The sequence below is a fragment of the Rhamphochromis sp. 'chilingali' genome (assembly GCF_963969265.1).
Source record: "Rhamphochromis sp. 'chilingali' genome assembly, chromosome: 6".
Taxonomy (NCBI): domain Eukaryota; kingdom Metazoa; phylum Chordata; class Actinopteri; order Cichliformes; family Cichlidae; genus Rhamphochromis; species Rhamphochromis sp. 'chilingali'.
Window position 1 is genome coordinate 19,047,296 of NC_137933.1, and position 13,825 is coordinate 19,061,120.

The following is a 13,825-nucleotide window of genomic DNA, read 5'->3' on the forward strand; positions in this document are numbered from 1 at the left end:
CTGACAGACAATTGACATGAAAAACACAGGAATATCAGAAATCACCTCAGAAGGAAGCATTATAAAAACTTTCTGTCAAATCCAAAGTTCTGTACTGTTTTTACTGAAATTTATTTATTTATTTATTTATTTATTTATTTATTTTACTAATGTTTATTCAGTTACTAAATCTATGCATCTTATGGCTTTATTTTTTATACAAATTCGTTGTATTTGTGTTATGGCCAATAGATGGCGACATGATGTCTCATCTGAGAAAGGCATGTGTCACATTTGCTGTACATGTTATTTACACATTTTGGGTTGCTGATTTAAAAAATAATGTCAGTTTTTCTTTCTCATTTTGTTGTTTCACAAGTGGCAATTAGAAACACGATCCAGATATTTTTATTATTATATTTTTCTATATCTTTGAATGTTTCACTACATCCAGTGATGGAGGCTGTTCCTTGTCTGTACAAATGCCAGTCTAAAAGGTGTCCTACTTAAAAGCGGCAATTACTCTGCATCCGTGGGAACTGTTCATTCTGTCCAGTTAACAGAAATACATGAGAATATGGAAATTGTGTTGGAGAAGCTGAAATATGATGAGAACAAGCTGGACTTAATTTTTAAAAACTAAGTATTTGTGACTAACTGTATGTGATTTTTTTCCATTTGTGTTTTAAACATCATTCAGTTACATAATATCAGCTATTTTCTGGAAAAGAGTATAAATCCAGGGTGGTGTAGTGATGGTTTGTTTTTTCAGGGTGGTGTGAACTAAACTATACTTGATTATGTAATGTTGAAAGATTTAGTTTCTTTAATAGTGAAACAGTGGAAAAATGCAAACATCAGCAGAAGTAATACTTAAGTAATACTTAAGTCACACTCATTGTGCAGTATTATAATATTAAACACCTGGCACACTATAGTCGAGTTCAAAAGGTTCAACTGTAATGCCTGCACGTAACCACAAGAGGGCAGAAACGCACCATTCAGAGTTTACAATATCCACTTGAACGTGACACTTAACAATATCACTACCAGCCGTGCCGTCATGCTGTTGGCCTGATATTCAGCCAAATAATTATGCAGAATATGCTGGATCCATATTTAGCATATCAATACATCCAGACGTGAAATATAGAAAACTAAGGCTTTCTGTGTTTCTCCTTTAGCACTAGAAATAGTCTCCACACACACCATTTAAAGCCTTTTGCACAGTCAAACAGTATAACCAGAATAACGGATAAAGATTAGACCTGGCTGCTTAAGAGGAGGCGTCTACAAATTCAAGGACGGTTTTGATGATTGCATCATTTATTTCATCGTGGAAAGACCAAGGTGGTGGGATATATGGAGTATAATCCACCACCTACAGTGTATTAAAATTTTATGCATTTATAGCACCGTTTAAAAATGCTCCGAAAATTTAATTTAAATGTGGTTGTATGAAGCCCTTGTCTAATTACAAATATTTAGCTTTTTATAGAAAGTATGTATTATATTATATTATATTATATTATATTATATTATATTATATTATATTATATTATATTATATTATATTATATTATATTATAACAACATATCATTCTCATGATATTACATACATGTAGCATTGACCACCGCGCTGTGGCCACTGCTCATAGATCAGATCAGTTGGATCCAGACAACACATTTCGTTAAGATAATTTAGTGTGTGAACCTGAACACACTTGCATCGTGACGATGTGAGGCTATAACATCCCACCTAGAACCATCTCCTAGATATATATCAAATATTTATACTCCAGCTTTAAGTGGGTTTCCCCTCTTCAAAGTCTCGAGACTTCTCTGGCCGCCCCCTCAGAAGTAAGCTCCATTTGAGGATGCGGAAGGGAGATTCCTCAGCTCTTCCAATCATACACCCCCTCCGCAGCATGATGTTACCATTACGCACCACTACAATAAACGGAGACGCGAGTCTCCGGGGCGAATCCCTACTACGTCACTCTACTCCTGTATAAATAACCCGAGCAGCGACTCTGATCAGACTCGAGCAAAAACCGCTTTTCGGCTACAGCAACTTTTTATACCAAGGATTACTGGATTGCCTTCGTTGGATTTAATTTTCAGCACCGAGTAAGTGTTTTTAAGGGGCCGCTGGGGAGAGATTTCAAGCTTTGGTTAGATTTTGACCTTTTTTTGTGAATAAACATGTGGGCAGGTCAGGTCGACCATTTTTATATATATTTACTTTAAATGTGGGATAACAGCTTTTATTTTACAATATGACTTACAATGGTAAACATATTTGTAAAATGATCTCCCACTGTATTTCTGTGCAGATCTTGATAGCGCTTCTTTCTTTAAATGTGGCTGAAATGATCGCAAATTTACGCATGGCACATCTATCCACAGATCCTCGATAGAAGCACAATGACTTTGAACAAGGGTGACAAATTGAGGAACATGGACAAGAGGAGAGGAAGCGTGCCCTTCCCAATGAATTTACCCAATCTACACAGGAGAAGCATGCCCGTGGACGACCGCGACCTGCGCGCCTCGACGCCACAGACGGGACAGACCGACGAGCTGTCCAATTTACTGCGGTGCACGTCCTACTCCCCAAGCGAGCAGCACCGTGGCAGCTACGCCTCAGACTCCTCCGACTCGGTGATCTCCACCAGCAGCGAAGCGGACTCCCAGGTGTACAAAGTGGTTCTCCTCGGGGAGCACGGTGTCGGCAAGTCCAGCCTGGCGCGCGTCTTTGGAGGAGTTGAGGATGCTAGTCACGACTGCGATGAAGCAGGTAAATGGTGATGCTGGGGATGAGTCATCAACCATAGCAACCCACACTCTCAGACACACACAATGAAGATGTTTCATTGTCTGTGAAGATATGTAATAAATGGACATGCCAACGGCTGCTTTATTTAATTTTATACAATACTGAACAAACACTAAAATATATAGAAGGACGGTTATAACATATTTTAAAGTAATATTACTTTTTAAGTGCACTATTACAATTTACATCACCACACTTATTTCCAGTAGATTTAAAACAAATGCTGCAGTTTTTTAAATTACAGAAAGGCTGCACTAAAGCTGTACAATTCAGTATTATATGAGGACTGTGCATGCATTGATTATTGCTATTTCCACATACAGTGCGGCACCAGCTGTCAGAAGCACACCCAATAGCACTATGTGAAGGGAACCTACAAAAGGCCAGTGATGGCGTGATCACAAACTGTGATCTGGTTTAATGAGTAGACTCAGAAAGAAAAAAAAGTGCCAAAAATCAGAGTGGAAAAAAAAATAGCAGCAACACACTTTGACAGCAAACATGATTGCTCAGATAAAAGACACTTTGCTCTCCCTGCCAGTGTGTAACACAATATTTATTTTTCCTCCCTTAGGAAACACTTACGATAGATCTATGTTGGTGGATGAAGAAGAGGCATCCATCGTGTTGTATGACATCTGGGAACAGGTGAGACTTATATATTATTAATGAAGTGTTTGTCCATTTGCATTGATTCAGGGATTTTGAAATTGTAAAAGGTGCATTCAGCCATGTATGATGTTAAATTTAGTCTCTGTTTCTTTCCTGAAGGATAACAGCCAGTGGTTGAAGGACCAGTGCATGAGAATGGGAGACGCCTACATCATTGTGTATTCAGTGACAGACAAATCAAGCTTTGAGAAGGCATCGGAGCTCCGCATTCAGCTGCGCCGTGCCAGACAGTCAGAGAACATTCCCATAATCCTTGTGGGCAACAAGAGTGACCTGGTGCGGTCCAGAGAGGTGTCCGTAGATGGTAAGTGAGATTAATAAACTCGATCTTAAAATGTGCAGTCAGGGGAGATAGATTTGAATCCACTTGACTAAAGCCTTGCTTGAGGCATTTCAAGACAGAATCTGACAGATGGTTGAGCTTCACTGATTTTGCTAGGGTCAATCCACTTTTCACAGCTGACTGCTCAGGTTGATTCAGGTTCCTCTGCAGCTCAAGCAATCTGCCAGAGATTTGCCGCTTTCATGACTTAGGGCTAATTCGTCATCTCTAAGCTTACAGTTTTCCATTTCAGTGTGAACTTTCTCAGGGTTTTAATCTTCTTTCCTGTGTTCTGCATTACAGAAGGAAGTGCCTGTGCAGTGGTATTCGACTGCAAGTTTATCGAGACGTCTGCATCACTTCACCACAATGTGCAGGACCTGTTTGAGGGCATCGTCAGACAGATCCGTTTGAGAAAAGACAGCAAGGAGGAGAACGCCCGGCGCATGGCCAACTGCAGACGCAGAGAGAGCATCGGCAAGAAGGCTAAAAGGTTTTTGGGTCGCATGGTCGCACGCAAGAACAAGAAAATGGCTTTCAGGCAGAAGTCAAAGTCCTGCCATGACCTAACAGTTCTCTGAGTGACAGATGGGACAGAAGGACAATTTTTTCCCCCTTGGCCTCTGAAGACCAGATGCTGTGTGTTTTAACACTAACCCAAAAGGACTAACAGAACTGTACTGAAATATATTTTTGTTTTCTAGACATCAACCAAAAGCAAAAAGAAGCTATTGTTAATGAAATGACTGATGTTGTTTGAGTTATATCATGGTGATAACCTGCATTTATTTTATTGTCTGCCTTAAACACATTGTCATCAGTATGTATGAAAAAAAAAATCCACAAAGGCTTGTTATTTCTATGTGCTGCGAAATTGCCTTGCGGTTAGGTTAATGTTGTGCCCTTTAACTAAATGGGTAGGGGGTGGGGGGTGATGTATATACTAATATTTGAGTCACGCTGAAGGCAACATACATCTCATTGTATTGTAAGACAAGGCAAAGGATAATGATGATAGGTATTCTGGAGTCATATTTTACTTGAAGTGTGGTACGCAGGTTCGTGCCTCGGCAGAGTTACTGAGGACTATTCAAAACATCTGTTATTCTATGTTTTTTTTCCCATAACGCTGAATTCAGGTTGTGAATGTCTGAGTAAAGCAATAAGTTATACTAGTCTTGTGAATTTTGACATGATTTGAAAATTCTTTTTACGTTGAGTTCCTTTTTCAATAAAATATAAAAAACAATCCATAAACTGCCTTCTGTCTTTAATCCCAAGGCACCGAGGCATTCAGCGTAACGCAGCAGAAATTGAGTAAATGTGGACGTACATCCTCATCAATATTCATTTGATCTTATCGGTGCAATGGAACCTCACTGGTCACTGGTTTTGCAGGAAGGAAAACAGGCAGTTAAGCATGTTCCTCGCAAAGTGTTAACCATTAATCCACCAAAAGGAGTACAAGTGCTCAGTTTTTCCACCCAATTTAAACTCCTCTCACACCTCTCAGAGGGAGCACACGCATCATTTGGAGAAGGTAAGATGAAACATTTTTGTTTAGAGAATAGAGTTTGTTTATTAATTTTCTTTATTAATTGCATGTTCCTATCGTAATTACTGTCGAGCTACAGTATACCCACAGCTTATCTTTTGTACTTTGGAGGCTTTAATTGCAGCTAGAGGAGTTTGTAAGTGATTACCATGACCATAATTCAGAGTGATTGGGTACTGCTACACAGCTACAAGATATTTGTCAGGCATTAATGATGAAATACGCTTTGTTTTTAGATTAACCTAAAAAGAAATTTACTTTTGCTTTCCAATCAAAAGTGTCTTTCTTGTTGTCCACTGTGTGGGCTCAAATGTGGCATTTAGTGGTTTCATAGGTGGTTGTGCATTTGAGTGCACGCTGTTGCTCATTTAAAAACTGCGAAATCCTCTCGTAAGTGGTGCCTCTTTAACAAAGTGTTTGTCGTGCTAAGACCAGTTGGTCTGAAATGCTATGATTATACATTTATCCCGTTTGCAAGGGGGAACATGGCCGAGAGAGGAGCTACACCAATGCTCTTCACAGCTCTCATAGTAAGCAGATTTTTTTGTATTACATTAACCTTTCATACTAAGATAACATTATTGCATGAACCTTTAGCTGCTACCAAGACAATATTTTGTTTCACAGTGGGCAGTACTTTATACATCTGCACCATGTGCTGGAACGAATGTTAAAATTGGTGTCCCTGAAAACTACGATGGTATTTTCCCATGGTATCTAACCAAGGTAAGGCACTTAAAACTTCTTGTACTTCTTGTGCTCATTTTCCAAGAAAGCAGATGTGTTTCTCTAAACGTAACCTTTTTAATCATGGCGATTAGGTAATTATATATCTAAGCAGAAATACAAGCTGATTTGATTTCAAATGCACTTTAGTAAGAATTCTGTGTTGTAAGCGTGACCTTTCACTATTTAAAAGTCAGAAATGCAAAATTTAATCAAGATTTAACATTTAAAATCATCATTCGGTAATCAGTAACATGTTGAAAAATAAACTGATAGAAAAGGAAATTATGCTGCAAACCAAAGCTGGATCTGTGTGTTTTCCTGCACTCAGACCTGAAAGTGTATAAACCTGGTAATTGGCATGTTCACAATGCTTGTCAGGTGTCAGCCTCAGTCTCTGCATATAGTCCATCTGGGTGGCAGACAGGATGTTTAATTCATACTTGTCAGTCAGACCTCCTCTGGGTTATGCAACAGCATGAATGTTGGCATTTTATTGGGCTGGACTGTGGTGTCGTCACGTCTTGTATGAAACATAGGAATATATTTAGGCTTTGATGTCAGTCTGGGTGTCATTTTGACTCACACACAAATAGCCTGTTAATGGCCACAATGGAGGATAATAACCCCACTTTGTGTTATAAATGGAATAGACATAATAATTGCTTCACATTCGTTTAAGGCAAAAACCTTTTCATGAAGTTGCGTTCGTCAGAGAGGGCTAAACTCGCAGATTACTGTAAATACGCAGTTTCAGCGTCTGCTCTAAAGTAGATTTTTCAGACGCTGCTATATTTTTTCTTCAAAGCATCCATGAGCGTCCTCTCATTAAGCACTGCAACATTGTATGGATTTTTTGTAATCAAGTAATTTCGTCATTGGGGAAGTTGAATGGCAGGAGGCTGGTAAATAGAAATTCTGAAGCATATTTTACTGTCAATAAAACACTTATAAAAGCTCAAACAAATCAGCCTGTTGGTCCATTCCTGCTTTGGTAATGCCCTTTCATCCACCCAGAAGACCTCAAAATAAATCATAAATGCAGTGAAGGATGATGTGAGAGCTGGGACGGGGTGAGATGGAGGCAGATGATCTGTTGTGGTGGCCCCTGAAGGGAGGTGTCTAAAGAAGGCGAAGAAGAAGTAAAGATGTCCTACTCAGTCTAACTCAAACTCTATCTTATTCAAACATAAGTACACTTTGTGGCTCTTTTGGGGCTATTTTAAGCAGATTAGCACACTTTTAACTAACAAAGTGAATAAAGAGAGACAAACGCGTAGCCTCCAGATGAAGACATCGGATTTAGATTCAACTTTGAGAATTTCCTTTATCTTTTATTCAAGTATTTGAATGTTATTTTTTTCACAAGAAGCCCAAAGGAATGTTGCTGCTTGTTGGCAAACCACAGCTCTGCTTTCTCATAAGGCACATGGAACAAATGGTGGTCAGCTATTGTGGGAGCTCAATTATTGTCTCTTAGTGAACACGGCAGAGAGTAAAAAAAGCTCAATTTTAACCAACTTACCAGAAAAGGATAAAACGTGAAGAGCAGATTATCGCTTGCACTTTAATCATGCTGCATTTGTTGCAATGTCATCTAGTTTAAATGCAGGTGCATCTGTGTAGTTGCTTGTAGTGCATGTTTTTTCATTAACCATTAACCAGGATGACAAACTGATTGTTTTCATGCATACTTTTTGTCTTCATCCCCACAGCTTCAAAGCCTGCCATCTAATTATAGTGACCTGGTGGTAACAGGAGATGATGAGGGCATATTTGGAGTCGATGCTCAGTTTCTGTACGCCCTAAAACCACTGGACAGGGAAAAGCAGCCATCTTACTCTCTGCAGGTATAAAAACATTTCTTTTCTGATCATAGTGCACCGAAAGCAATTTTCAGTCATGTTTCGGCTAATGAATGACTTTCTCCAATGTGCCATACAGATAGTTCACATAGAAAATACATTTTTATACTCTTGTTCATCATCTTGTTCATAATGATCACGTGCTGTTGTTCAAAGCAGTTTGGGGCTGCTAAACGATTCGCATGAACAGGGTGGACGTGGGCTCCAGCGTGTGTTTCTTACAGAACATGTTTGTGTTCGCGTCACAGGTGTCCTTCAGAACGTCAGTGCATCATCAGAGCTTCAATGTTGAAGTGTGTGTCATCGACAAGAATGACAACGTGCCTACGTTCATAGAGGAGAGCATGAGAGGCAGCGTGCAGCTCGGGCTTCTCAAGGGTACGAGAACCTTGCACTCAGATGTGAACGTATTACACAGCCAATTTAAGGCTGGGTCACATTCGTCAGTCCTGATTTATGAAATATGCTGAATGTCGTCAACAGTGAAAAAACATGCCTCATATCTCCGTGGAAACGGCAGTTTAACCTTAACATCAGTATAAATAGATTTAATAACGTTGCAAACAGCATCATTTCAATCACACACACACAAAAAGACTTTGTCATGGGTTTTGGTGATCACATTTATTTGATACAAAGGCCCCAGTGTATTCCATCTGAAGTCCTTTCGATATACACATGGTCTAGCTCATAGTATTAACTCAATTATGTTTTTATGTATTTCTCATTTAAGAAAACCATGATGGTACATACACCTTTGTGTTGATCAGCTTTCTGTTTGAATTTCCCACAAAGGTCAACTCACTGAAGCTAATTCTGTTACTGTTTTACTCTGTCTGTGCAGACTAGGCATTTTGTAGAGTTTTCATCTTTTAACTTTTAAGATTTGCTGTTACACAACCCATGTTTTTGTTCTTTTGCCTTCACATCAGCATGTTTTCTTGGTATAGTTAGGATGGAAATTGAGACATTTTGTCCCACTCTTTAATTCTGTGTCACCCGTATCTCTCAGGAATACCATTCATGCAAGTGGAAGCGCTAGATCGCGATGACCGCAACAGTCCCCACGCTGATCTGCGCTTCAGCCTGATGGAACAAACACCCAGGATTCCCTCCAGCCAAATGTTCTCCATCCATGCCGTCTCTGGGGAGGTTTCACTCACTGAGGAAGGTCAGTCTCAACCAGCCGCTGAAAGGAAATAGTCAAGATAATTTTGTGGGGAGTGTTTTATCCATAAAGGGAATCTTCAACATATATTTTCCCAACAAATCAGCGTGGAGGGTCACCTAGAGTGCAGCGTTACAATGTAGGTTTAACTTTCTGCAATTTGAGAGGCCAACTCTTTACATTTATTAAAAATTGCTTTCTTATTTCTTAGGAGCTTATCATGTAGACAGTTTGTCCTCTTGAATGATGAAATGGCATGCAGTGAATTCTAATGGACCGGATGCTCCTCTACCTCATTCATTCATCCCGTTGCTCCATTCAGCAATGAAATCAGATGCACTAGCAGTCACGCATGCCAAAGCAACAAAAGGAAGCAGCTCTGTGTTGGTATGCTGTGGGTCATGAGCAGTTCTTTTCTTTACTTTCACTTCATTTCACAAGGCCACAAAACCATTACACAACCTTACTGTTTTCTGTTAAGGCTTTAGAGACCCTTAATCTGGCTTTTCAGTTTTTGCTTGCATCTTGAAACAGAGAGGGAAACATGCTCACCATCATCAATGTCGAGCATTCTTGACTTGATTTGCAGTCATAAACAGGTTTATCTTCACCATCATGCACAAGACTTGCACTGATTGGTCTACTATGTTGCCAGCAATTGTCTAGATTTCATGTGCATGCATAGTTTTTGCTTGAAAAAAAAATCCAGATATTGACTATGGCAAACTATTTTTATATCTCTTTGACAGTGAACCTCATTATTATCTTCTTCATTGTCACAATGGAATCTAAATTGTAGCCCATGTATGAGCTGCTGTGAGCTCTTTTCTGCAGATATCAACACTGAAACGATGCACTTCAGTCCACCAGTGATTTAGCATCCAAGTGTCCAATAACCTTTAAACATCTAGTGTGTGTAAACGTTTCTAAAACACAATTCTTTTATTTAAATAAGTGATTTAAATAATTCCATATTAAAATCAAAAAGTAAATTCTCTGTAATATCTCATTTATTTCCACATGAATGTGCTTAAGTAAAGGAAATCTGTTATTGTCCAAATATGTTGTCTGCAAGAGCACAATACTCACACCAAGTAATCCTTTTCCCCCATAAAACAAAACAAAGAATATCAGGAAATATTTTTATTATTGATATTTTCCTGAAAAAGCTGTTGGTGGTCAGTTTCTAATCATAGAGGCAGACATATGTACAGAACCTTTAAAACACTTCTGAGAAACGCAAGTTGAAGTTGTTAAAACAGGATCAAAATGTGAACATAATGAAAAGTCTTGGAAAAGCCTGACATCACAAAAAAGCCAGTAATGTATAAATATTTGATACAAAAGTATTACAATAACATTATTCAGTGATATCGCTTCTAGTCCAGCGGACACACATGCGAGAAATTCTTGTGTGCCAGTGCTATTTCTGTAGCTTTGGAATTGCCCTTTGCTACGATTTGGCAGGAGCTGGATGACTTTCACACTTGCCGGTCCTTTCTGGCCCACGCTGCTGATGATTTCCACAAGATGAGCAGCAGTGAAAATTGCCTCCTTGATTTTTGCACCTTTTCTTTAGGCTACCTGGTCACAATTACACTTCAAGTCGGCTGTTTATGTTATTTTGCTTCCATTTAACAAAGAAATTGCAAAAGAACGGATAGAAGGAGCACTCAGACATGTGAGGACATGTTAATGCTTTGATTATTGGAGTGTCTTTATGTTATTATGGTGTGTTTGCTTGTTTAGCTTTCAGGACTTTTGCCTTTTTGCACTCTGGAAAGTAAAACATATGTTCCAATAAAGTGCTGTCTTGTAGAAAGTCTTGTAGGCTTTCTTGTATAATTTATGCCTCTGTCACCACCAGGAGCCTCTACTCTGGACCCAGAGATGTGTGGTCGTTACAAGCTCTCAGTGATGGTGAAGGATATGGCTGGGAGGGCAGATGCCTTCTTCTCCGCTGGCATTGTTACTGTTGAGGTGACAGGAAACACCTGGGCATCACCTGACCCTGTACGGCTTCAGGAAAATCTTCCGGGCCCTTACCCCATACCCATCTCACAGGTCAGACAGCAAAACACCAAAAAGATTGTATTGACTCAGCAACAGTTCAACACAAATGCACCATGTTAGCACTGTATGCACCATCTAAAGTAAAGCCCTTTGTACATGATTAAAAAAAAAAAAACAATTAAATGGTGCGGCATTATTAATGTAGTAAAAAGATGTTATCATGTTGCAATCAAGCAAACGCTGTCAGTAGTGTGGTCTGAGTAAAGTGGCCTCACATTGCTTGTTGCTGTTTTTAGTGTTTCCTTCTAAGTGACCAAATACTAAATTATTGAGGCTGTTCAAATGCCATGGATCCTTTCAGGCCACCTCCTGACTGAGTCACTTTAACTCCCATATTTACTCACTCACTGCTGCCCGCCCACAAACCTACCATCACTCTGAGGGGTATTACACAAATCTTACAGCTTTAAGCCAAAATCTAAACTCAAATACACAGAACATATGGAGTGCAATTTTAATCGTATTGTACGGCTTACTACAAATATTTGAATATCTTGTATAATCTAAAGAAATGTCCAGTTCCATAGAAAGTCATTCCTATTATTTTTTGGCACATTTCTCTTCTTCTTGCTGCTGTGATGTAACCTTAAAAACTACTGTGTAAGTATTTCTATCCAACTGAGACTTATTGTAAATTGAATATCTTTGAGTTTTAACACCTTTAGTTGTCCACAACAAAATATCCAAAGCCATCAGCTTGTAAAGAGACATTTGTGATTTCATGACATTTCTGATTAAATTAAGTAAATACTAATTAAAAAGCAATGAAAGATGAATTGATAAAGAAATCTAAGTGTTGCAGCCTCACAAAGGAGTGTTGAAATCAAAAGTAAACTTTGGTGATTGCATGAAGATATGAGTACGATTTCATGTCTGAAACTTGAAATACCATGGAAAATTTTTGATTGCCATCTTTTCTTCAAAAAAAGCCAACAATCCCACAGAGCCGGTCCCTTTTTCACACTGGATTAACTCCAAAAAGCATCTCATGGTATCTATGTAATTTCTATTTATAGGTTGGTGTCTGAGCCTGGTCTTTTCTAACCCTTTGCTTTTTATAATGTTGCCATATCTACTACATGTCTATTAATAACTCAATAATGTAACACATGGCAAAAAAATCTGCTTGCGGTGGTAGTTACCCTTTGTCAGGAAATCTTTTAAATCTACACCTGCATTTAAAAAAAAAACTAATCTTAGTTATTCACTTCCGAGAACTGTGGAAACAATGGGGCCTGCAGAGCTGAATATAAAGCTCAATCAAATTGTGAGAATCGCTTTGGCCAGCAGGTACACCGCAATACCTCCCCCTCCTCTGGTTTTCTCCCACCTCCCCCTCACACTCGCCCTCAGTCTCTCTTCTCTCCTGTTCCAACGTCCCCTGCCACCCACAGAAAATGTGTGGATTCACAAGCGTGGGCTGATTTGATTTCTTTTTTGTCATATTTTCAAAAGCCAGTTCAAATCAGCTGCAAAGTCTACAGTTTTATCTTAAAGGTTTAGTAGTTATTTATAATGTAATACTCCGGCTCGGTGACCTTTTTATTATTTAATATCAACACATAGCATCTGTGTCTCTATATGTAAACAAGGCTGTCTGGAAATCTCTCAATGAGCAGATTTCCTGTGTGTTTCTCTTTTAATTCCTAATGAAAAATGTGTTAGTAGAGTGTGAAATGAGCCCTCTTGTTTCTTTACTGAATCATCTATGTGAACAGTAACTAAAATCACACAAAACCGGATTAGATTAACATGGTGTTTAGTTGGGGGAAGCCTTATTGCACCCACGCGGTGTTCTAATACTGCTGTGCTCAGTAGGTGGTGGGGCTAACTGCTGTTATGACACATACATAGAGAATCGTGTCCAAGAACCCACTCTATACATCCCACCTCCCCTACTGTCTCAGATAAATGAAGCAGTCATGTCGGCATCTACTCAACTGTGACAAATCTTGTGTTTTACATGCTGACACCGTCCTTGGTGTGACAGATGCCGAAATCAACCTGCTGCTTAGCATGCGCTCTGCCATTGTCCTTCCCTGGGTAATAGTCAGTTATAAAAGTAAGTGTTGACTGGTGTTATGATTAAATTTTCTGAGTCTGCAATCAGCAAGCTTCGACTGGATATTAAAATATGCAATCCAGACATATGAATTCGATTGCATCACCAGGGCTATGGGGATTCATTTTAATTTGTTATCTATTGCATGTTTTTCATTGCCTAAAAACTTAGATTGTGTAACGCAACCACTGAAACTACTTGAACTCAGGACTGTAATCTATTGAGACTCAAGTGGGAGTGAGGGCCCCAGTAGCTGCGAATGAATCAAAGCTCTTAAATACTTCGAACTGTTAGCGTTCACACTGGCATGAAATTTCAGTATTTATTGTGGAATTAGTTTGAGCCCCACTCGAACTCTGTCATGGCCTCATGATCAGTGAGTAATATTACAGATGATACTTGTACTTGTGGTGCCTCATCAAACATTAGTCATTAGAAACCTGATTGTGTTAAGAATAGATTTTATGGAGAAAAGTTTTTAAATAACTTTTCTCCAATTGACAATTGAATGAACTGCAGCACACCTTGCTACCACCTCAGTATCACATATCAGAGAAGGCTATCA

The 13,825-nt window shown here is 39.0% G+C and overlaps 2 protein-coding genes across 3 annotated transcripts in view; both read left to right on the forward strand.

Annotated features, from left to right (window-relative positions):
* The first annotated feature begins 1,967 nt into the window (after nucleotides 1-1,967).
* rrad (Ras-related associated with diabetes) lies at nucleotides 1,968-5,052 on the forward strand. The gene is made up of 5 exons (XM_080885517.1): nucleotides 1,968-2,108; nucleotides 2,388-2,778; nucleotides 3,392-3,465; nucleotides 3,589-3,793; nucleotides 4,115-5,052. The coding sequence occupies exons 2-5, from the start codon at nucleotides 2,406-2,408 to the stop codon at nucleotides 4,390-4,392; spliced, it is 930 nt and encodes a 309-aa protein (XP_080741643.1). The 5' UTR covers nucleotides 1,968-2,108; nucleotides 2,388-2,405; the 3' UTR covers nucleotides 4,393-5,052.
* A 201-nt stretch (nucleotides 5,053-5,253) lies between these two features.
* Nucleotides 5,254-13,825, forward strand: part of cdh16 (cadherin 16, KSP-cadherin) — a 28,702-nt gene continuing 20,130 nt past the window's right edge. For both annotated transcript variants that reach the window (XM_080884310.1, XM_080884311.1), the window contains exons 1-7: nucleotides 5,254-5,351; nucleotides 5,845-5,896; nucleotides 5,994-6,092; nucleotides 7,808-7,942; nucleotides 8,206-8,335; nucleotides 8,970-9,128; nucleotides 10,993-11,189. In XM_080884310.1, the coding sequence (XP_080740436.1) occupies nucleotides 5,852-5,896; nucleotides 5,994-6,092; nucleotides 7,808-7,942; nucleotides 8,206-8,335; nucleotides 8,970-9,128; nucleotides 10,993-11,189 (765 nt within the window). In that variant the 5' untranslated portion in view covers nucleotides 5,254-5,351; nucleotides 5,845-5,851. The remainder of the gene's footprint in view (nucleotides 5,352-5,844; nucleotides 5,897-5,993; nucleotides 6,093-7,807; nucleotides 7,943-8,205; nucleotides 8,336-8,969; nucleotides 9,129-10,992; nucleotides 11,190-13,825) is intronic.